General features: G+C 51.0%; 2 protein-coding genes and 1 non-coding gene across 7 annotated transcripts; 2 read left to right on the top strand and 1 right to left on the bottom strand.

Moving 5' to 3' along the window:
* The first annotated feature begins 2,647 nt into the window (after nucleotides 1-2,647).
* Nucleotides 2,648-11,651, top strand: SLC29A2 (solute carrier family 29 member 2). Of its 5 annotated transcripts, none has more exons than XM_038563834.1 (13): nucleotides 2,648-2,680; nucleotides 3,360-3,443; nucleotides 3,710-3,791; nucleotides 5,284-5,444; nucleotides 5,738-5,877; nucleotides 6,274-6,408; nucleotides 7,036-7,133; nucleotides 7,343-7,427; nucleotides 8,177-8,313; nucleotides 8,576-8,681; nucleotides 8,786-8,871; nucleotides 9,643-9,842; nucleotides 10,553-11,651. In XM_038563834.1, exons 2-13 carry the CDS (start codon nucleotides 3,415-3,417, stop codon nucleotides 10,662-10,664), a joined length of 1,371 nt encoding a protein of 456 aa, XP_038419762.1. In that variant the 5' UTR covers nucleotides 2,648-2,680; nucleotides 3,360-3,414; the 3' UTR covers nucleotides 10,665-11,651. The 5 variants fall into 5 exon arrangements, with proteins under 5 accessions (XP_038419762.1, XP_038419761.1, XP_038419764.1 ...); XM_038563833.1 differs by having other exon boundaries at nucleotides 2,662-2,680; nucleotides 3,297-3,443; XM_038563836.1 differs by lacking the exon at nucleotides 2,648-2,680 and having other exon boundaries at nucleotides 3,264-3,443; nucleotides 9,760-9,842.
* Nucleotides 11,652-20,714: 9,063 nt separating this feature from the next.
* On the bottom strand, nucleotides 20,715-20,796 carry TRNAS-GCU. Its single transcript has one exon. It is a non-coding gene; the product is annotated as a tRNA-Ser (tRNA).
* A 433-nt stretch (nucleotides 20,797-21,229) lies between these two features.
* Nucleotides 21,230-23,514, top strand: B4GAT1 (beta-1,4-glucuronyltransferase 1). The gene is made up of 2 exons (XM_038563840.1): nucleotides 21,230-22,429; nucleotides 22,665-23,514. The coding sequence occupies exons 1-2, from the start codon at nucleotides 21,374-21,376 to the stop codon at nucleotides 22,854-22,856; spliced, it is 1,248 nt and encodes a 415-aa protein (XP_038419768.1). The 5' UTR covers nucleotides 21,230-21,373; the 3' UTR covers nucleotides 22,857-23,514.
* The last annotated feature ends 32 nt before the right edge of the window (nucleotides 23,515-23,546 follow it).

Raw genomic sequence — 23,546 nt, forward strand, 5'->3', positions numbered from 1 at the left:
TCATCAGTTGTAACAAACATACCACACTAAAGCAAGATATTAATAATAAGGGCAACTGAGTGATGGGGTTGGGAGGGTGAGCCTATGGAACTCCATGTGCTATTTACTCAAGTATTCTATAAATCTAAAACAGTACTAAAAATAAAATCTATTCTTTATTTTGAAAACCAAATTGATAAATTTCTGAGCCTGGACCCTAACCCCATTTTACGTATGGACACACTGTATTATTTGTAAGGTTTGAGAATGCACAGCATCTTTCCATGACACAGCCACTGCCTAGGTAGAGGCGGCTGCACTTGGTTTTGTTTGGAACTTTGCCAAGACTTGGTCACCATTTCAGAAAGTCACATCACCAATAGCAAACTAGCGGTCTTTGAGTGGCCGGCTCACCACCCGCCTATATTGTGTGCACACTGGCAACCATTAGACTCATGGTAGTTTTATAAAGAGGGGCTCCCATCCAACCGCTCCAATGTGCCTGGGCATTTACATATTCAAACACACACTATTTTATCACTAAATATTTTTACCTATCCTCTGTAGGACAATTAGAACACCATATTGACTTTTTTGGTATAGCGGTAGGTTTTATTATATATTAATTCACAGTAGGATAATGACAAGACATTTAGTATATTTGTGACTGAGTCTGAGAGTTGAGAACCTCTCCTTTATATTAAAATTCAGACTCTGGGATCCCTGGGTGGAGCAGCGGTTTGGCACCTGCCTTTGGCCCAGGGCGCGATCCTGGAGATCCGGGATCGAATCCCACGTCGGGCTCCCGGTGCATGGAGCCTGCTTCTCCCTCTGCCTATGTCTCTGCCTCTCTCTCTCTCTGTGTGATTATCATAAATTTAAAAAATAAAATAAAATCCAGACTCTTTCCTCCTGTCCTAACCAGCGGTCCAGTGGTTCCAGAGGCTCAGCCCCCTGTTCCCCTCAGGCCTGCCAAAGGGATCTGTTTGTATGTCTCAGAATGTGGCAGTATTCTCATGTCCCTAGACTTGGTCCAGGTTGTTCTCTCCCTGAAACACCTTCATCTTCTTCATTTACCACCTGAACAAATGCAGTGTCCTCCAGCCTGTGTTCTTCTTGGCATTCCTTTGAAACCTGCGTCGTAGCTGTGCACTACCTGCAATCCTTTTTACTTAATTTTCCTTATTGTTTTTTTGAAGATTTTATTTTTAAGTAATCTGTACACCCAATGTGGGGCTCAAACTCACAAGCCTGAGATCAACAGTCGCATGCTACACCAATGAGCTAGCCAGGTGCCCCTACTTAATTTTCATTAAATGACTCATCTTTCATAAATTATTTTTGAATTTACATTAAATTATAAACAAATTTATCTTTTCTTTTATACTTTTTAAATTAATATATGTCTGACATACAATGTTACATTACTTTCAGGTGTACAATAAATAAATTTATGTTTAAATTAAATAAATATAAAAAATAAAATAAAAAATCATAAAAATTTAATATTTCATTATTTTAACAAACTTGTATTTTAATTTAGTAATATTTAACTTTTATTTAATTCTAATAAATTTATATACATTTATTTATTATACATAATGTTGTTTTTCAAAGAAAAGTGCATATCCTTATCATAAATACAAAGCTAGCATCAATAGCCCTATAAATAAAGCAACAATAGGGATGCTTGGGTGGCTCAGTGGTTGGGCGTCTGCCTTGGGCTCAGGGGGTGATCCTGGAATCCCAGGACTGAGTCCTGCATCAGGATCCCTGCATGGAGCCTGCCTCTGTGTCTCTCATAAATAAATAAAATCTTTTTAAAAGTGAAATAAATAAATAAAGCAACAATAAAAATAGATAAGGAACATAAACCTTATTAATCTCTATTTAGATAAAGTCTGCAGAAGCCCTGAAGCCATCTCCTTGTTAGAGAAAAGGGGAGAGACCAACAGATGTTAGAAACATGTTAGGACCGTTGAGACTTTCTCCTTGACATATTGAAGGCTTGAAAGCAAATTGGAAAAAGAATAACTTTCTTTTTCAGCGTACCTTAATGCTGTCTCTTTACTACCTCAAATCGGTGTATATCATTACAATCCATTTATTTACCCAGCATTTATCAAGCACCTGAAACGAACCAGGCAGGAGCTAGATGTTTGCAATAATACAACACTGAGACAGACAAGTAGTCTTTGCCCCATAGACTCAGTCGACTTAAGAAACACACACACATGTAATCTGGAAGTGGTCATAATATTACATTGCTTATGAAAATTTGCGATTTAATGCCTCTCGCTTCTCCAACATCCCCTATATGCACGGTGACTGCAGAGCAAACAAACCCACTTGTAAATTACATGAGTGACAGCAAGTCAATTTCAAAATTGCAATGGTCTATAATCTCTTCAAAGTTTTTCACAGGAAAAAGAAAATGTGGGACGTGGGTACATCTTAATAGGTTTGATGTGATGGGACCTGGGGCCCTCCCAAGGTGGTTTGTTTGTTTGTTTGTTTGTTTGTTTGTTTAGCAGCAGCAGTGGGAGAGTACCTCCGGGTCACACTTTCCCCCGGAGCCTTTGCTTAACCTCTTGCTGCTCCGAACGCAGCTCAGCCTCACGGTCACCGGGAAGCCCGCCTGGACGCCCCAACTGGGCCCACGCCTCTACAGTGAATCCCCAAAGGCCCGGCGCTTCCCCAGGTAAGCACTTGGACGAGAAGAGCCAGTCTGTCCGTCTGTCTGCCAGACCTGCCTGGGGGCTCCGACAGCACCCGCACCTGGCCCTCTCCTCGGCCTCCCGAGGCACCCAGCTCGGCGCAGCCCGCCAGGACCGCTGGCGACCGACGCTCGGGTTACCCCCTGGGCGAGTCTGCTCCCGAGGGCCCCCGCGTCACCCAGCGCTGCACCTGCGAGCTGGCGGAGGGGGAAGAAGCCGCCCCAGGTCCGCGCGCCAGCTCTGGGCGGGGGAGGGGCGGGGTACCACCCCCCCGCCCGCCCGCCTCCCCCGACCCTGCCGGCAGATCCGGGATCGGCGCCCGCGGGGCGGGGAGGCCGCAAGGGATCTTCCCGGGTCAGCCGCCTCTAAGCCGCACGGGACCCCGCGGGGAGTCGTGGGTCCTAGGACGGCGAGGTCGAGCGGAGTCCAGCGCGCGAGTCTAGAGTCCGCGCCAGGAGGAGGTGGGGAGGGGTGGTGCGACCCTCTGTCCCCGCCCCGGGGGCGGAGCAAGGTCCGAGCCCGTGGAGCCTGACACCCTTGGAAATCTGTCCCGGCCTTCCTCCCTGGCTCCCGCCTCGCCCCCACCCCCGCCCCTTTCAGGGAGACCCGACCCCCCTTCCCCGTCCACCTCCCTGGTCCTCTGGCTCTCGGGTCCCGGCGTAGGTGCAGGTGCAGCACCCCACCGCCCTTTCACCCGGGCGCATCCCGCTGGGCGGCCATGGCGCGAGGAGACGCCCCACAGGACAGGCGAGTTGGGGGGTTGGGACCGAGTGGGGTGCGGACGGGGATCCGGGTGGCGGTGGGCAGCGCAGACCCGCTGCCTTCGGGCGCTCGTAGGCTCAAAGCAGGCTGGATGGAACTACAATTCCCATCAGCCGCCTGCGTCTGCTACCTGAACGGGAGTGACGGGGGTTGTAGTCCGTTCTGCGGAGGGGTGGCCCTGGGAGGCGGGAGGGGGAGGGCGCGGCCGGGGCGTTGCGTCCTCGGGGTGACCTTCTGACTGATCCCCACAGCTACCACCTGGTCGGGATCAGCTTCTTTATCCTGGGCCTGGGCACTCTCCTTCCCTGGAACTTCTTCATTACGGCCATCCCGGTGAGACTCGCGGCTAGAGTGCCAGCCTCATGGCCACAAACACCATTGCCTTGGACCAGAGGAGTCCAGGCGCTTCGCTTCCCCACAATGCCGCCCTTGACTCCTCATTGTGCCAGTTTGTCTGCGCGTTTGTCCACTGAAGCCCTGAGCCTCAGAGAGGGGAAGTGCCCCTCTTGCAGATAGGAAAGGCCAAGCTTTCAGGGATGCCCGGATCCTACAGGGGCAAGGCCACCAGCTCAGGGGCGAGCCTGTGGAACTAGTGAAGAGCTACCCACCCACCGCCCCTGCTTGTCATTATTCCCTGGCTAGTCATTCCTGGCCTAATCCACTCCAAAAGTGGATTATGGTTTGGTTTTCACTGAAATAGCACGAGTTACATTCATTCAACCAACAAACAGTTAATAAGGTGCATCTACTGTGAGCCAGGCCCTGTTCTTGGCACTGGGACTACAGGAGGAAACATAACAGAGGAAGCCTCCATCCTCATGGAGATACTCCCTCAAGGGAAGGCAGAAATATGGGGTTTGTGTTCTCTCTAGGACTGGTTATCCATATATATTCAATGCTACAACTTTCCAGATGCCTCTTTAGTGTCTGGCTCTCTGCTGGACCCTAGAGACCCAAATATGAATCAGACCCTGGTCTTGAGAGGGAGCTGGGTGCCAAAGAGCTATTAATAATTTAAGAAGGAACCTGCCACCCCAGGCTTGGAGCAAAGTCCTCCTAGGTCCCCAGGGGAGGGAGCAGTTCCTTCTGCTTTATAGAAGAGGTGATTTGTAACTTGGGAGAAGGATAGGTAAAGCACTGGTGTTTGGGGGCTAGGGGAGACTGGGAGGAAAGAGGAAAGGCATTCCAGGTAGAGAGGACTGCCATGCAAAGGCACCAAGGCAGGGGAACACCAGCCTGTTCAGAGACAGGGCCAGAGCCTGGGGTACCTAGAGCTTACCGGGATGGAGCAGGAGATGCAACACAAAAGGGAGGTTCTGAGGGGCCCTCAGTGCTGTTCCAAAATCTTGGGACTTTGCCCTGCAGGCAACAGGGAACTATGGGCAGGAGGGAGAAGGAAGTTAAGCAGGGGCTTAACGAACGTGTGTTCCAGAGAGAATGCAGTTAGTTAGCACCTGGGCCAGGGCCTGGCTTACAGTTAGGGACTCAGTAAATCCTCAGGAATCTGGAAGCTGCTGCAGGAGTAGAGGTAGAGACTGGAACCAGGGCACTGCAGAGGAAGGGTGATCGAAAGATGGAGCAAGGCCCAAGTTGGGGGTTCTTAGGGCTTGGGCTCTGTCCCAGACGTCAGCTGTTCAATTCAGGGAACATTCATTGAGCTCTGACTGTGCCAGGTACTGGGATCAGTACCAGGACGGAGAGACAGTTCCTGCAGACTTTAACTGAGCAATCCCAAGCATGGGAGGAGACAGAGAGGAAAGGCTAGGGGGTTCCTTAGGGTAGGTTGGAGGGTGACCCCATACCCCCTCCCCTGGCATCCTGGCAGTACTTTCAGGGGCGGCTGGCAGGGGCCAATACCACCACCGGGGCCCTGGACACCAACCACACAGGCCTCGCAGACACCTTCAACTTCAACAACTGGGTGACACTACTGTCCCAGCTGCCTCTGCTGCTCTTCACACTCCTCAACTCCTTACTGTACCAGTGGTGAGAGGCCCCGGCCCTTGGGCTCCCCGCAGGCCATCCCTCTGTGGTCCCTTCACCCTGTGGTCCCTCTACCAGCCCTCTGTGGTCCCTCCACCAGCCCTCTGTGGTCCCTCCACCCCCCTTTGCTAAGGAAGCTCCATCTGGGCCCAGGGAAGACCTCCCATCCTTCCTCCAATCCTCCTGCATGTCCCCCCACAACTCCCAGTGTCCAACCCTGGGCTCAATCTCTTGCCTACCTCCCCCTGCCTGGCCGGGGCCCAGCCGATGCCCACTCTGCTCCTACTTGTGAGCAGCATCCCTGAGATGGTGCGGATTCTGGGCAGCCTGCTGGTCATCCTGCTGCTCTTTGCCCTGACGGCGGCGTTGGTCAAGGTGGATATGAGCCCTGGGCCTTTCTTCTCCATCACCATGGCCTCTGTCTGGTTCATCAACTGTGAGCACTGCTGCCCCTCCCCCTCCCCACTCAGTCCACCCAGGGCTTCAGCCCAGTCTTTTCTCTGTAACTGGAAGGGCCCAACATATTCAAGAAGGAAAGACCACAGCAGCAGCAGCACTCCCATCCCTGATGAGAAACTGAGAAGGAGAAGGAGAAAAGTCACTTGTCCCAAACCCATGGTGACCTAAGATCAAGCCTCCTGACCCCTAGCCCCCCAAACCTATGGCTATACCTGAGAAGAAAGAATGGGGTGGGGGTGTTACACTAGGGTGCCCAGAGTCTCATGCCTGCCCAACCTAGTTGAGTTTCCCATGCACCCTGCCAACACCTCCTCAAGGGAGCCTCTAAGGCCTGCCTAGTTGAGCGGCATCCCCCACTCTTCTCCCTCCACAGCCTTCTGTGCAGTTCTGCAGGGCAGTCTCTTCGGGCAGCTGGGCACCATGCCTTCCACCTACAGCACCCTCTTCCTCAGTGGCCAGGGCCTGGCTGGGATCTTCGCTGCTCTTGCCATGCTCATGTCCATGGCCAGTGAGTGGACTTGCATGGCTGGAGGGGTGGAGTGGCCTCTGGGATACTGGGGAGCGGAAAGTGTTCTAGGAGTGAGATGCCTTGGGTTCTGGGTAGAGATGATGGGGAGCTGGGGGTTGGGCTTGGGAGTAAGGAGTGGGGCTCTTGGGTTCTACAGTGAGAGGATGATCAGGTGAGGATTGGATTAACTTGGGCCCAGGGGCAGGATTCCCAAGGCTGACACTGGTATCTGGCAGCAGCCTGGGGTTCAGGAAAGGGGGGGGACTAGTTTAAGATTCAGATAAACTGGGTTAGCATCCTAGTTGTACTGCTTCCCAGCCAGAGGGACTGGACAGGGCACTTCACCTGTGTCAGGTTCCCCACTGAAATGCCTCTTATAGCTCTGTCCTGAGATGTGAGAAGTGCTCAACAAAATGACAAGTAGGGAAGAGTGAGAGAAACAAATGCCTGGGCTAGGGTCCTGCAGAGGTTCCTGAGTTTGTCAAGAGAGCATAGAGGCAGAGGCCAGGAAGTGAAATCTGAGAAGTACATGATGGGAAGTGGGACAAGAGTCATTAGCCCCCCCCCCCCCCAGGGAGCCAGTAGGACCAGCCCCCCCTCCACTCTGCAGCTAAAGTTTCTGCACAGGTGGCGTGGATGCCCAGACCTCCGCCCTGGGGTACTTCATCACACCTTGCGTGGGCATCTTCGTGTCCATCGTGTGTTACCTGAGCCTGCCCCACCTGGTGAGCTTGGTATTGGGCTCAAGGCCCCACTGCAGAGCATCTCAGATACAGCTCTGAGTCTGAGGCCCTGAGCGAGGCCAGGGGAGGGGGAGGGGACCTGATCCCCAAAGGAGTCAGCTACTGGGGACTCCAGCCTCTGAGACGACAGGGTGGAGAGGGATCCAGACACCTCAGCCAAGCCAGGCAGGGCCAACACTTTCCTTCTGCAGGAGTTTGCCCGCTACTACCTAGCCAAGAAACCATCGCAGACGCAAGGTCAGGAGCTGGAGACCAAAGCTGAGCTCCTCCAGTCTGGTGAGCTTGGGCCCCGGCTGGGGAGGTGGAAGACCCAGGGGAGGCTAAAGCTACCTCTACAGGAAAGCATTTTCCCTCTGTGGTACCTCCCCGTCTAGAGTCCTCACCCCTAGTAGCCTTGTGTGAGCAGACACAGAGGTCAGGAAGGGAATTCAGTGGAAGTAAAGTTACTCTTGCTGGCCTAGGGCTTCAGTTTTCCATTCTATAAAATGGGGAGACAGTAGAGCTCCAATTTGCTAGTTCTCAATCCAAATGCATTTGTTTGAATCCTGGCCTTGCAACATCCAAGCTGGATGACCTTAGGCAAGTCCCTTAACGTCTCTGAGCCTGTTTCTTTATTTGGAAAGCAGTAGCAATGACATAATCCATATAAGGTGCTGGGATGCCTGGGTGTCTCAGCGGTTGAGCGCCTGCCTTTGGCTCAGGGCATGATGCTGGAGGCCCAGGATCAAGCCCTACATTGGGCTTCCTGCATGGAGCCTGCTTCTTCTCCCCCTTCCTATGTCTCTGCCTCTCTCACTGTGTCTCTTGTGAATAAAGATTTTTATTTAAAAAATCCATGTAAGGTGCTTATCTCTGCCTGGCACATGTATGTGCTTCATAAGTAGTAGCTTAGCCTATTTACATGGTTAATTCTCTTTGCCTACGTCCCGGGCTGGTGGAAAGTCATTTGTTTTAACTTCTGGGAATCGCCCTCCATGGAGCCTGGCTGTCACAGGCATGACCCTGTCCTCCCCTCTCCACCCCAGATGAGAAGAATGGTATTCCCAACAGCCCCCAGAAGGTAGCCCTGACTCTGGATCTTGATGCTGAGAAGGACCCAGAGCTGGAGCCAGAGGAGCCCCAGAAGCCAGAAAAACCTTCAGTTTTCATTGTCTTCCAAAAGGTTTGACTTGTATATGATCCCCAACCACCACTCCTGGGGAAGAGAGAGCTGCTCTCTCCAGCCCCCTCTAAAGACCCTTAGAATGGAATGGCCTTAGTGCTCACCTGGTCCACTTCAAGGTGCCAGGGTCATAGTGGGTTAGGAACACAGCTAGGCCAGGCTCCGGGTGTCCTGCCCACCCCCAGCGAGCACTTGGGGGCTGGGGCTGTGTGTTGGGCCAGCGTCTGCCCCGCCTGCTTACATCCCTGCCTCTGGCTCCCAGATCTGGCTGACGGCGCTGTGCCTCGTGCTGGTCTTCACAGTCACTCTGTCCGTGTTTCCTGCAATCACGGCCATGGTGACCAGCTCCACCAGTCCCGGGAAGTGGAGTGAGTGCTGGGAAGCAGAAGAGGGCAGGGGAGAGGGAGGAAGGAGGGAGGAGGGAAGAAGGAGACGGAAGGAGGGACCCGGATGAGCCCTGTTTCTCTCCCAGGTCGGTTCTTCAACCCCATCTGCTGCTTCCTTCTCTTCAACATCATGGACTGGGTGGGACGGAGCCTGACCTCCTACTTCCTGTGGGTGAGCATACCTCTGGGCTGGGGGTATCTGATGATTTCAGGAAGAAGTTGGGGATCAGAGGATGTGAAAGAGCACAGAAAAGTGATTTCCCAAAAGTCTGACCATTTTAGGTCTGGCAATATAACAGCTGGCCTAGTGATAGTGAGCACCTGGCCCTGGAGGTATACAAGCCAGGGCTTGGACTGTGAGCTCCTTGAAAGCAGAAGTCATGTCCAATTGACCTATGTCCCCAGCTTCCAGCCCAGGACCCGGGCCTCGGTGCTCAGCCTAGACTGTTGCATGGAGATTTCTGTACCATGTGAGAGGTTGGACAAGATTCCTAGTGTTTGATTTTACTCATGGGTGCTGCTTCTTTAAATGAAATCTTCCAAGGAGATATAACAAAGTAGATCAAAGAGGAGCTGCTCTGATCCAGGCTGGCATGGGGCCCTGGATCCCCAGCTTCCAACTCCATTCAGCAACACCACCTGCCCCAAAGGGGTCTGTGGAACCCCCAGGGGTACTTGGAGGAACCCTGCTTGAAAACCAGAGATGCTGTCTAAGGTCTCTTCCAGTTCTGCCATGGAGAGAGCCTAAGCTGGAGATGAGAAGGGGCAGAGGCTAGCCCCAGGCCAGTCCTTGATTGCTGGAGGGACTTCCCAGCCCCTCACTGGAGGCCTAAGCAAGCCCTGGGCCCTCACTGGCTCATGTAGAGTAGGAGGTCAGGGGAAGTGACAGAGTCTATCTGGGGTGGGCTCCCAGGGACTGCCCTCACCCGGGTGTCTGCCACAGCCAGATGAGGACAGCCGGCTACTGCCGCTGCTTGTCTGCCTGCGTGTCCTGTTCGTGCCGCTCTTCATGCTGTGCCACGTGCCCGAGAGGTCCCGGCTGCCCATCCTCTTCCCACAGGATGCCTACTTCATCACTTTCATGCTGCTTTTTGCTGTTTCCAACGGCTACCTGATGTCCCTTACCATGTGCCTGGCGCCCAGGTCTGGGGGTCAAGAGGGAGGGCCTGGGAGTGGGGAGGTGGGCTTGCTCTTTGAGGTGGACAGCCTATAAGAGGGGGTCCCTTCTGCTTCTGGCCAGCCCAGCACTAGCTGTCTCTAGGCGTCGCTGTCAGATCAGGCTTTAACCCGAGCTGGCCCCAGGGCAGGAGCTGGGGGAGTTCCTGCCAACCAAGTAGTCCAGGCACTGCTTCTAGGGCCTCCTCTCTGGGTGTGTTTCCCCAGCTGTGAAATCAACGGGTTGAGCTATCATTCCTTAGGGCCCAGCTACACCCAGAATCCTCAGTTGAAGGGTAGCTAAGGTTTGTTGTTGTTGTTTTGGGGGGTAGCTAAGGTCTTGATCGAAAGTGGGGGTTCATGGGCTATTTACTCCAGGGACAATGGAATTGAGAATCCAGAGACAGAAGAGGTGACAGGGAGGACCAGGCTGGGGACATTTTGTTGCGGGGGAAGGCAGTGGAGTCTAGAATCCCATTCTACTGGGCCTGTGAGGCCTGAGAGGTGTCCTTGGCGATAGCCTTATTTTATAGATCAGGAAAATGAAATTGGGAGAGGGCCGACTTATGGTAACTCAGAGGTTGGGGCAGCCCAGACTAGGATTCAGGCGTCCTGTTACAAGAGGGGCAGAGGGCACTGGGGTGGGGTCCAGGTGTGGCCTGGTCTTTCCTAAGAACTCCTACTCCTGTGTGTTCTAGGCAAGTGCTGCCACATGAGAGGGAGGTGGCTGGCACCCTCATGACCTTCTTCTTGGCCCTGGGACTCTCCTGTGGAGCTGCTTTCTCCTTCCTCTTCAAGGCGCTGCTCTGAAGTGCTCTGTCCAGGGCTCACCCACAGCTCTCTTCTCGCTGCCCCTTTGAACCTGAGACCCACCACAGGGGGAATGGCGAGCCAGGCTTAAGCCTCTGCTGGGCTGAGGCCCCATGGTCTGGGGGTGCCAGGAGGAAGTGGGTGCCACTCTCCTTCCTGGACTGGTATCCATCTGGGGGCTACGAGGAAGATTCACCAGCATCATTCTAACCCTCACCCAGGAATGGAGCTGACACAGACAGACTACCTAGAGGCACACAAGACCTCATCCCAAGGGCGCTGATCAGGGAAGAGAGGGCCAAGGGCCATGACCCTTCCTCACCTCAAGAGTACATTCGTCAATCTCAAGAAATGCACTTGCTCGTCTGTGGGGATCGGAGGCCACCAGTGGGGTCTTGCCAAGGGTGTGGCTGGTGTGGCTCCTCTTCTCCCCCGGCCTCCATAACCCCACAATCCACTTTCTCAGACCCCAGGGCAGAGGATGCCGGGGAAGCTGAGGGGAGCAAGGAGAAGGAACAGGCATTAGGGATCTGAGGGTACTCACAGGACCCTGTGGGCCTCAAACAGTGTTTCATTGCCAACGCTTACTTGTCCACTCCCCAGAGCCCGGCTGGGCCTAGGTCTCGGAGCTGCAGTTAGCCTACATGCGTGTTTTGCACTTTACAGTTTGCAAAGCTCTTCCGTCCCCACTCTTTCACTAAAGTTGCATTGAGACCCTTGGGGGGAGCCAGGCAGGGATTGTGCTCTCCCTTTATACAGGTGAGGAAACTGAGTCTCAGGAGGAAGTAACTGGTCTGTGGCAGAGCCAGGACCCAGCTCCCACCTCCCTCCTCCCTGTAGGTGCTGTTCTTCCTGCCCACTACCTGCTTCTCTTTTCCTCAAGAGGCTCAAGGCAGGAATCCTAAGCACTTATTCCACATTTTGGATGTTTTTCCTTCCAACACTGCTCCTGGGTCTAATAATAACCTTCTTCATTTGTATAATCGATTCACTGAGTCTTTATTTCCAAAGTGCTGTCAGCTCCAATGGCTTTGATGACCTGGGTGGGGTAAGGATGACTGTACCCATTTGACAGATGAGACAACTGAGGTTCTGAGAAGGGCAGAGATTCGTGGGCATCACTATGCTGGGCCCTCTTGACCACAGGGTGACCTGTGCTCCTGGACAGAGCACCTGGCTGCATGAACAACTATTGCTCTTCCCCTTCACTGGTATCCTCTGCCTCCCCAGGCCCCCTCCTCCGCCTTCTCAAAAATGGAGCCTCAGGGAGACAGCAAATTTTCTGGAGAGATGGAGGAAAAGTCCTGCTTCACCACACACCCTGTGCAGCCCAGAGAAAAGCAAAGGGTTGTTTTGTTGTTGTTGTTTTGTTTTTTGCATTAGAAGCACATGGCCTTTCTGCCCACATGCCCTCCTGCCTTCCATGAACATTCACCGAGCAGCTATTACATACCAGGCACCAAGTCAGCATAGGGTCCTGGCTCGGAGGTAAGGTACAACCTTGGTAGCTGAAATAAAGCCACAGGGCAGACCCCAAGTGAGGACTCATTCCTTTCACCGTTATTCACTGTACCAGGCAATGGCTGGTCTGATGAGCCTGAAACAAAGGAGACAGGTCCCTGCCCCCAAGGCCATGGGAAGTAGAAAGTAACATGGGATGGGGTTTGTGAGGGCCCTGCAGAAGTATGGAATGTAAGGTTCCAAAAAAGGATGTCGCAGATCCCTCTGGGAAGTTGGGGTAGCAGATCAGGGGAGGTTTCCCCCCAGCTGGGCCTCAAGGGAACAAAAACTAGTTCCCTGGGCTGGGTGGGGGAGGGGTGTCCCAGGCAGAGACAGCAGGGAAGGTGGAAGGCTTGGACACGGAATATTCAGGAAACAGAGGGGACTTCTGTGGGGGGCAGTTTTGTGGAGCCCCTAGGATGTGAGAGAGGGAGTGGTGAGAGGATGAGGCTGGAGCAGTGGGTTGGGGACAAGTGATGAAGGCTTTAGTGATGAAGAGTAGATAGCAGGTTAGACAGAGGAGGAGAGATTCAGGAGAGAAGAGGTCGGTGACCTCTTCAAAGGCCATTTAACTAGTGGTTAAGTGCATGTGAGCTGGTCCAGCATTATGGGTTCAAAGCTAGGCCCATTCATTTACGAGCACTGGAGATTGAGACTTGCCCATGTGTGGAGTCCTAGGGAGAGGTCGGGGCTGGAGTACAGACTGGCATCTACTGAACCGTGATTGTAGTCCTAGAGGTACCTTGTGTAGACCATGAGGCCTGGCCATTCCCTTTGACCAGGAATGGTGAGGACAGGACCCCATGCTTCCTGGGTCCCTTCTCCTTCCCCACCTTCACAGATTGTTTGTTGAACCCAAAGCTCCTTAGACCTGCCAGACCCATCCTACTGGCCAGGCAACAGTGCCAGGGAACCCACGGGGGCTGGTCCACAGTCATCTGGAGCAAGCCCACGTTGGGCTGAGCAATGGAGGACGGGCCCCAAAAGAGGACACTTACCCCTCAGACATCCTTATGATATCACAACCTGGAATTCCATCTTCCCAACCTCCTTCCCAGTAGACCCAGCCCCCTGCCTCACCCATTAAATCAGTATATAGTCAGCTTTCGATGACAGAAACAAATAGTGGGGCAGAAGGATGCACCTGCTCACTCCTCTCCTGATACCCAGTCCCCTGGCCACTGCCTCCTCCCCAGCCTGATGCAGCTCTGCCAGTGGGCCCCAGTTCCCTCGGAAGTTCCCAGGGGCCATCAGCAAACACCTGTAGAGGGCTCTATGTGGCAAGAACTGAGATAGGCCTGGTGGAGAGACACAAATATTTGAAGGCCAATGTTTGGCCTTGAGTTTCTCACCCTCCCATGAAGAGGAGGCCTCCTGGTTGTGGATTGATTCAACTTTCCAATTAAAAGGCAGAGGTTCGGCAGCCCCCTGGATGGCTCAGTAATTTAGCGCCGCCTTCAGCCCAGGGCCTGGTCCTGGAGACTGGGATCCTGGACACCTTGTCAGGCTCCCTGTATGGAGCCTGCCTCTCCCTCTGCCTGTGTGTCTGCCTCTCTCTCTCTCTCTCTCTCTCTCTCATATGAATAAATAAATAAAATCTTTAAAAAAATAAAATAAAAGGCAAAGGTTGTCAGATGGATTAAAAATGATGCAACTGTATGCTATCTACCAGAAACTCCCTTTGGAGCAAAAAACACAAATAGGTTGAAAATGAAAGAATGGGTGGATCCTTGGGTGGCTCAGCAGTTTGGCGCCTGCCTTCGGCCCAGGGCATTATCCTGGAGTCCTGGGATCGAGTCCCACGTCGGGTTCCTTGCATGGAGCCTGCTTCTCCTGGCTGTGTCCCTGCCTCTCTCTCTCTCTCTCTCCCTCCTCTCTCTCATGAATTAATGAAATAAAATGAGGGCAGCCCAGGTGGCTCAGCAGTTTAGTGCCGCCTTTGGTCCCAGGGCCTGATCCTGGAGACCTGAGATCGAGTCCCATGTTGGGCTCCCTGCATGGAGCCTGTTTTTCCCTCTGCCTGTGTGTCTGCCTCTCTCTCTCTCTGTGTGTGTGTGTGTGTGTGTGTCTCTCATGAATAAATAAACAAAATCTTTTTAAAAAATAAAAAATAAAAATAAAATGAAAGAATGGGCAAGAATGAGCATGGTATTCCATGCCAATAGTAAACAAAAGACAGTTGGGGTGAATATACTAATATCAGACCAAATAGACTTCAAGTCAAGAATTATTTAAGAGATGAAGGAGGCTGTTATATATCCATAAAAGGGTGTAATAATTATAAACATGCACACCTAACAACAAAATCCTAAAAAAAAAGATATGAAGCAAAAATGGACAAATTTGAAGGAGGAATTACACATTTCTACAAGAATGGTTGGACACGTCAATACCCTACTTTCAATGAAGGACAGAACAACCAGACAGAAGATTGACAAGGACATAGAGGAGCTGGTGCATCATACACCAATTGGACCAAGCAGACACACACGCTCACCTACAAACAGCAGAATGTACCTCTTTCTCTACTGCACAAGGAACACCTCCTAGGAGAGATCAGAAATTAGGCCACCAAACAAAACTACAATACATTTTAAAAGACTGAAATCCTGCAAAGTTTCTTTTCCAATCACTATGGAATGAAAGTAAAAATATGTAACAAAAAGTAGACACTTCACAAATAAGTACCACTTAAACAATGCATTCTGAATTAATGGGTTAAAAAAGAGTCCAAAGATATGGAAGCAGCCCAAGTATCCATTGATGGATGAATGGATAAAAAAAGATGTGGGGCACCTGGGTGGCTCAGTTGGTTAAGTGTCTGTCTTAGACACAGGTCATGATCCCAGGGCGAGCCCCTTGTTGAGCGCCTTGTCGAGCTCTCTCCTCAGGGCAGGGGGCCTGCTTCTCCCTCTCCTCCCCGCTCGTGCTCTCTCTCACCATCTCTGTCTCTTTCAGATAAATAAAATCTTAAAAAAAAAATAAAAAGATGCATATGCACACATATACACATGCTGGAATATTACTCAGCCATAAAAAAGAATGAGATTTTACCATTTGCAACAACACAGAAAAAACTTAGAGCGTATTATGCTAAGTGAAATAAATCAGAGAAAGACAAAGATCATATGATTTCACTCCTATGTGGAATCTGAACAATAAAACAAGCAAAAAGCAAAAACAGACCCATAAATATAGAGAACAAACTGGTGGATGCAAGAGGAGAAGGAAATGGGGAGTGCCTGGGTGGCTTAGTTGGTTAAGCATCTGCCTTTGCCTTAGGTTATGATCCTGGGGTCTTGGGATCGAGCCCTGCATTGGGCTCCCTGCTCAGTGAGGAGTCTGCCCTCCCCCAACTTCTTCTCTCTCTCATGCACTTTCTCTCTCAAATAAGTAAATAAAATCTTAAAAGAAAGAAAATAAATAGGCAAAGAAGATGAAGAGGTACAAACTTCCAATTATAAAAGAAATCAGTCAAGGCTCTTGGGTGGCTCAGTGGTTGAATGACTGCCTTTGGATCATGTTGTGATCCCAGGGTCCTGGGATTGAGTCCCACATCAGGCTCCCTGTGGGGAGCTTACTTCTTCTGCCTCTGTGTCTCTCATGAATAAATAAATAAAATCTTTTTAATAAATAAAACAAGTCATGGAGATGAAAAGTACAGCGTAAGGAATATAGTGAATAATATTGTTATAACATTGTGTGGTGACAGGTGACTGGAATTACTGTGGAATCAGGATGTTGTCCACCTAAAACTAGTATAACATTGTATGTCAACAATACCTCAACACTATTTTTTTTACCTCAACACTTAAAAAGAATCTATACAATGTATACTAAGTTCTATGAGTAATTTGCAATGACTGCTATAAAAATAAATAAAGGAACTACCTTTAAAATCCTCCCTCAAAAAAAAAAGAAAAGAAATTGAAAGAGAAATTGGAAAATGCTTTGAGATAAAAGAAAATGAAAACACAACACACTGAAATTTATGGGATGCAGCCAGAGCAGTGCTGAGAGGAAATCTATAGGTGTAAATGCCTACATTAAGAGGAAGAAGGGGGGGATCCTGGCTGGCTCAGTCGGTGGAGCCTGTGGCTCTTGATCTCAAGGTCCTGAGTTTGAGCCCCACTGGGTAGAGATTACTTTAAAAGGGGGGGGGGGGGACAAGAAGGATCTCAAATCACTAACGTAACTTTACACCTTTAATAATTAGGAAAAAGAAGAGCAAATTAAGCCCATAGTTAGCAGAAGGAAGTTAATGATAAATATTAAGGTAGAGTGAAACACAGTGGAGGATGGAAAACAACAGAAAATCAGTGAAACTAAAAGTTGGTTATTTGAAACAATCAACAAAACTGACAAATTTCTGACTAGACTGACTAAGAAAAAGAGAGAGAGGACCTTAAAATTATTAAGGTTAGAAATGAAGGTGAAGCCATTATTACTGATTATACAGAAATAGAGTATTATAAGAGAATACTATGAACAGTTGTACACCAACAAATGAGAAACCTAGATGAAATTAACAAATCCTAGAAACACAAACTACCAAAGCTGATTCAAGAAGAAATAGGAGGACTGAATATACTTGTAACAAATAACAAGATTGAATCAATAATCAGAAACGTCCCAACAAGGAAAATCCCAGGATTGGGTAATTTCACAGGCTAGTTTTACCAATCATTTAAAGAATGAGCACCAATCCTCTCAAACTCTTCCAAAAAAATACAAGAGCAGGGAACACTTCCTAATTCATTCTGTGAGGAGATCAACCTGAGGCCAAAGCCAGATAAAGACATCACAAGAAAATGTAATAAGCAATATTTCTTACGAATATAGATGTAAAAATTTCAACAAAATGGAACCAAGCAGCTCATTAAAGGGATTGTACACCATGACCAAACAGGATCTACTACAGAATACAAGGTAGTTTAACATACAAAAAACAATTAATGTAATATGCCACATGAATAGAATGAAGGGGTAAGGGATCCCTGGGTGGCTCAGCGGTTTCGCGCCTGCCTTTGGCCCAGGGCGTGATCCCGGAGTCCCCGGATCGAGTCCCGCGTCGGGCTCCTTACATGGAGCCTGCTTCTCCCTCTGCCTGTGTCTCTGCCTCTCTCTCTATGTCTATCATAAATAAACAAAAATAAATCGTTAAAAAATTAAAAAAAAAAAAAAGAATGAAGGGGTAAAACCACATGGTCATCTCTTTCTCCACATGATGTGGAAAAAACGTCTGACAAAACCCAACACCATTTCAAGATAAAAACACTCAACAAACAAGGAATATATGGGAACTTCCTCAAGCTGATGATGCACATTTATGAAAAATCCACAACTAATGTCATATTCGATGATAAAAGACTGAAAGCCTCTCCCTAAGATCAGGAAAGGGCCCACTTTTACCATTTCATCTGCTCAACTTTGTACTGGAAGTCCTAACTACAGCACTTTGGCAAGAAAGAAAAATAAAAGGTATCCAAATTGGAAAGAAAGAAGTAAAACCATCCATATTCACAGATGATATCATACATACATTCACAGAAAAAAAGAACACACACACACATGCTTAGAGATAATAAGCAAATTCAGTAAAATTGGAGGATTCAAGATCAACACACAAAATTCAGTTGTATTTCCTTTTTTTAAATATTTTATTTATTTATTCATGAATGACACAGAGAGAGGCAGAGACACAGGTGGAGGGAGAAGCAGGCTCCTTACAGGGAGCCCAATGCAGACCTCAATTCCAGAACCCCGGGATCACACCCTGAGCCAAAGACAGACGCTCAACCACTGAGACACCCAGGCATCCCTAGTTGTATTTCTATACACACAATTCTGACACCAATTCTGACATGTGGGTTTCCTCACACACACCAAGCGACTCTCTGACATCGCCTGAGTGTCCTCCAATACAATTCAATTCTGACACCATCTAACTGAAGACAGCATCAGATCTCACAGCTCGGTCCCACAAGACCAGCCCCACTTCAGATGCCCAGAACAAGACCCAGTGGTTACCTGTGCTTCTGACTGGCTCTAAGTCAGAGGTTCCAGCAGTACACACACACACGTACACACACACACACCCCAGACTCAATTAATTCGACAGCATATCACAGCACTCAGAGAACTGTTTTACTCGCTGGATCACAGGTTTCATATAAAAGGATGTACATCAGGAATGGCCAGATGAAAGAGATGCAGAATGTAAGGTATGTGGAAAGCAGATCCCTTATTAATGGTTTTCAACTCTGGTCTTTTTTTTTTTATATTTTATTTATTTATTCATGAGAGACACACAGAGAGGCAGAGACATACGCAGGGGAGAAGCAGGCCCCATGCAGGAAGCCCAATGTGGAACTCGATCCTGGGACCCCGGGATCACATCCAGAGTCAAAGGCAGATGCTCAACCGCTGAGCCACCCAGGCATCCCATCAACTCTGGTCTTTGAATCTCTCATGCTCCACTCTATCATAACAGCCAGTGTCTCTCCCCAGCCAGGCCCTTCTGCCCCGATATCAGGCAGTAGGCCTTTCTCTGGGCCTTCCATGTAGCTTTCCCTGATCTTGCCACCTCAGTGAGATTCAGTTGCTACTTTTCAGACTCCCTTCAAGCTAAGGCCACTGAGGACACTTCAGAAGCTTCTTATTCACTCATTCAACAAATAACATTCTGATGCTGGCTATGTGGCTAGCATTATAGTGTGTGGCAGGTGGAAGACACTGTGAGCAGGTGCCTGGGCAGACAGAGGGAGGTATCATCTGAGTGCTGAGACTCAGCACTCAGACTCAGATGCCCAGGGGCCAGGGTGAATAGTGAAGGGGCAGGGTTGAGACCTTGGCAAAGAGAAAACTATTTGCAAAGGGTGAGCTACTCTTAGTTCTGGCCAATTGTCACCCTGTTGAAATGCAGGCCTGGCATTGCCAGATCTTTCAGAATTTAAAACAAAAGTTGGGGGATCCCTGGGTGGTGCAGCGGTTTGGCGCCTGCCTTTGGCCCAGGGCGCGATCCTGGAGACCTGGGATCGAATCCCATGTCGGGCTCCCGGTGCATGGAGCCTGCTTCTCCCTCTGCCTGTGTCTCTGCCTCTCTCTCTCTCTGTGTGACTATCATAAATAAATAAAAATTAAAAAAAATATTAAAAAAAATAAAACAAAAGTTGGAAATGTGGATTTTATGTGAAATCTCCTGATTCGCCAAAGCCAACAACTAATGTGATTCAAATTGTAATTTTCAACACTGAGCGGGTCAAAGACTCAGCACCAAACCTGACACCCGAGCCTCCAGTTTGCAAGGCCTGTGCCAAACAGGTCTGCATATACTTTTGTCCGCTTTCCTACCACAGGTCACCAGTGCAAATCTTCAAAGATAGTACCTGTCAAGTCCCCTGCAAGGCTTCATCCGGGGTGCCTAACAGCCCCTGGCACCGAGCGGGTGCTCAGTAGGTGTTATTTGCTGGGGCTGCAGAATATAGGTGCCCTGGTTACTCTTCAATTCATCAACCTTGGCTTCCTGGGGCTCCTGGGTGACTCAGTTGGTTAAACATCCACTTTTGGTTCAGGTCATGATCCCAGGGTGCTGGGATCCAGCCCCACCTTGGGCTCCCTGCTTAGTGGGGAATCAGCTTCTCCCTTTGTCCCTCCCCCTTGCTTGTGCTCTTGCTGCGTCTCTTAAATAAAAGAAAAAAAATTGGGATCCCTGGGTGGCGCAGCGGTTTGGCGCCTGCCTTTGGCCCAGGGCGCGATCCTGGAGACCCGGGATCGAATCCCACATCGGGCTCCCGGTGCATGGGGCCTGCTTCTCCCTCTGCCTGTGTCTCTGCCTCTCTCTCTCTCTCTCTCTCTGTGACTATCATAAATAAATAAAAATTAAAAAAAAAAAAAAAAAAGAAAAAAAATTTAAACTTGCTTTTTAAAATACAAAACCAACCTTAGTTTCCCATTGCCTATAGGGAGGAATTGGAAGCCCTGTCCTGAAAATTGGAAGCCCTTCCCGGTCTGCACCTTCCCAAGATTCACAGACCTCATATAGTTATCATATATAACTGATTGAGCTGTGAAAGTACCTGCCTTTCCCCACAGCCTCTCCTCGTCTAGAGCCCATGGATTAATTATTTCGCAAATGCTTTTTAAGGGGTTTCTGTATATGTTGGCCGGTGTTTTAGGTATTCTAGGCCTCCTGCTTAAACGTGTGTGTGTGTGTGTGTGTGTGTGTGTGTGTGTGTGTGTGTGTGTGTTGCGGGGGTAGGGGTAGGAGTGGGGATCGCGGAAGGTCTCCCCCTAGGAAAATTGCTGTCAGTGGCCTGAACAGAGTGATAACTTCAGTGATCAGACACCGCACTACTACCAAATTCCACCACTTTAGAGAATAAGGCGGCACCTCCAGAGGGGTTTCTCTAATTGCCGCAGATAATAGATTGGATCCCAATTTGGCATCAGCCAGAGTTCCAGTTCGGGTCTTTTACGGGCCACTGGGCCCTGGGCCCTCTTCCCAGGAAGTCAGAAAAGTACACCCCCTCACCTCGTGTAAAACACGACCGACGAGGATGGGATTCGAACCCACGCGTGCAAAGCACAATGGATTAGCAGTCCATCGCCTTAACCACTCGGCCACCTCGTCCCACGTAGAGCGGCCCTTCCTACATGCACTTATCTCTCATCTCCTCCGCACCTCCGGAGCCTCTCCGCATCCCTGCTTCAGTGTGGGTTTCATAGAACCTGGCGGAGGGAGAGGCGGCGGAAAGAGAAAGGGCTTTTTGTGTGTCCCCTCCCGCCCGCCGCGGCCGCGAACCCGCATCATCCTTCCCCCGGCTGCACCCAGAGCTCCGCCGCGGCTTCCCTTTCCTAAGGCGGGGGGAGCGCGCCGGTGTATCAGAACGCGCTGGGTCCGGGGGCGTCGCACACTGATCGGGAGGGCGGGCAGCGGCTCCCTGGGAACCCCGCAGGCGCTGCCGCGGGCACTTTTCAGGGTTTGCAAAGCGCGGCGCGGCGCGGCGGCGAATGCAGTAGCTCCTCCTCACGCGCAGGGGGCGAGCTGGCGCGCCCCAAGGCCCGCTCCGACGGGGAAGCTGCGCGGGGCTCGGCTCGCCTCGGCTCGCTTCGGCTGTGCTCGGCAGGCTGCGGTAAATCCGGGCTTGCTGCGGCTGCGAAGGCTGCGGCCCGGTGGTCCCTGCTGCGCGCTCGGAGCCCCGAGAGCCATGCAGATGTCCTACGCCATCCGGTGCGCCTTTTACCAGCTGCTTCTGGCCGCGCTAATGCTGGTGGCGATGCTGCAGCTGCTCTACCTGTCGCTGCTGTCCGGGCTCCACGGGCAGGAGGAGCAAGACCAGTATTTCGAGTTCTTTCCCCCGTCCCCGCGGTCCGTGGACCAGGTCAAGGCGCAACTCCGCACCGCTCTGGCCTCTGGAGGCGTCCTGGACGCCAGTGGCGACTACCGCGTCTACAGGGGCCTACTGAAGACCACCATGGACCCCAATGATGTGATCCTGGCCACTCACGCCAGCGTGGACAACCTGCTGCACCTGTCGGGCCTGTTGGAGCGCTGGGAGGGCCCGCTCTCCGTGGCGGTGTTCGCGGCCACCAAGGAGGAAGCGCAGCTAGCCACGGTGCTGACCTACGCGCTGAGCAGCCACTGCCCCGATATGCGCGCCAGGGTGGCCATGCACCTTGTGTGCCCCTCGCGCTACGAGGCCGCTGTGCCTGATCCCCGGGAGCCTGGGGAGTTTGCCTTGCTGCGGTCCTGCCAGGAGGTCTTTGACAAGCTAGCCAGGGTGGCCCAGCCGGGGATCAATTATGCGCTGGGCACCAACGTCTCCTACCCCAATAACCTGCTGAGGAATCTGGCTCGTGAGGGGGCCAACTATGCCCTGGTAATCGACGTGGACATGGTGCCCAGTGAGGGGCTGTGGAGGGGTCTTCGGGAAATGCTGGATCAGAGCAAGCAGTGGGCGGGCACAGCACTGGTGGTGCCTGCCTTTGAGATCCGCCGAGCCCGCCGCATGCCCACGAACAAGAATGAGCTGTTGCAGCTCTACCAAGTGGGCGAGGTGAGGCCCTTCTATTATGGGCTGTGCACGCCCTGTCAGGCACCCACCAACTACTCCCGCTGGGTCAACCTGCCAGAAGAGAGCTTGCTGAGGCCTGCCTACGTAGTGCCCTGGCAGGACCCCTGGGAACCATTCTACGTGGCTGGAGGCAAGGTCCCCACCTTCGACGAGCGCTTTCGCCAGTACGGCTTCAATCGCATCAGCCAGGTGCCCATAAGGGAAAGGGCAGGGGCAATGGGGGAGGAGGAGTGGGGGGCGCTGGGAGCTATGAGTGGTCCTGGATGGAAAGGAGGCAATGTGGCAGGATAGTCCTAGTTGAGGAAGTGGTTGGATGGTGTAGATGCCTCCAGAGGAGTAGGGATGCTGGAGAGAGGCTTCAGGGATGCCAGTCTCAGCCCTAGAAATGTCATCCAACTTCACTGACCTGTCTCTCCTCCAACAGGCCTGTGAGCTGCACGTGGCAGGATTTGATTTCGAGGTGCTGAACGAAGGTTTCCTGGTTCATAAGGGCTTTAAGGAAGCTTTGAAGTTCCATCCCCAAAAGGAGGCAGAAAATCAGCACAATAAGATCCTTTACCGCCAGTTCAAACAGGAGTTGAAGGCCAAGTACCCTGACTCCCCTCGTCACTGCTGAGGCCCTCCCTCCCCTAGTCGGAGAAGTCTCAGCCTTTTCCCTCCTTAGGCTGTCCCTCAGTCCTGACAGGGATAATCAATGTCACTCCACTTTTACCGTGGTAGCTGTGGTGTTGGAACACTGGACTTGAATATGGGGTGCTGGGATCAAGTCCTAGCTTTACCACTAACTAGCTGTGTGGCCTTGAGCAAATCCCATTTCCTCTCTGAGCCTCAGTTATCCCATCTGTAAAAGGGGAGGTGAAAATACCTACCTCACAGAACTGTTGGGAGGCTCAGATGAGATGCTATATGTGAAAACATTCTGTAAGCTTCGTACAAATGTGAAGTATTATTAATATTATTACAGTATTATTGTTATTATTATTAACAATCTGGGGTGGGTGAGCAGTCGGAGAGCAAAGAGTATGAATGGGGCAGACTGAGAAGTCTGAGTACTTAACAAAATGGACTTTTTGGAAGAAATCAGATAAAGGCGCTGAATTTAGTTCTTAGTTTTGGGGCAGAAAACTAAACTTCCTGGTTCTTCCAGGCCTCCACCCTCGGGAGCTCTGGGGAAAGGAAGGGTCTGCAGGTTCCGTGCCAAATCTGTGCCGTCCAACAGACTGGGTTATTTGCCTACCAACGACCATGTGTAAATAAATGAGTGTTCACACCTACAGCTGGCTCCATGACTCTCCTGGACCTGGCG

The sequence above is a fragment of the Canis lupus genome, chromosome 18, assembly GCF_011100685.1.
Source record: "Canis lupus familiaris isolate Mischka breed German Shepherd chromosome 18, alternate assembly UU_Cfam_GSD_1.0, whole genome shotgun sequence".
Taxonomy (NCBI): Eukaryota; Metazoa; Chordata; class Mammalia; order Carnivora; family Canidae; genus Canis; species Canis lupus.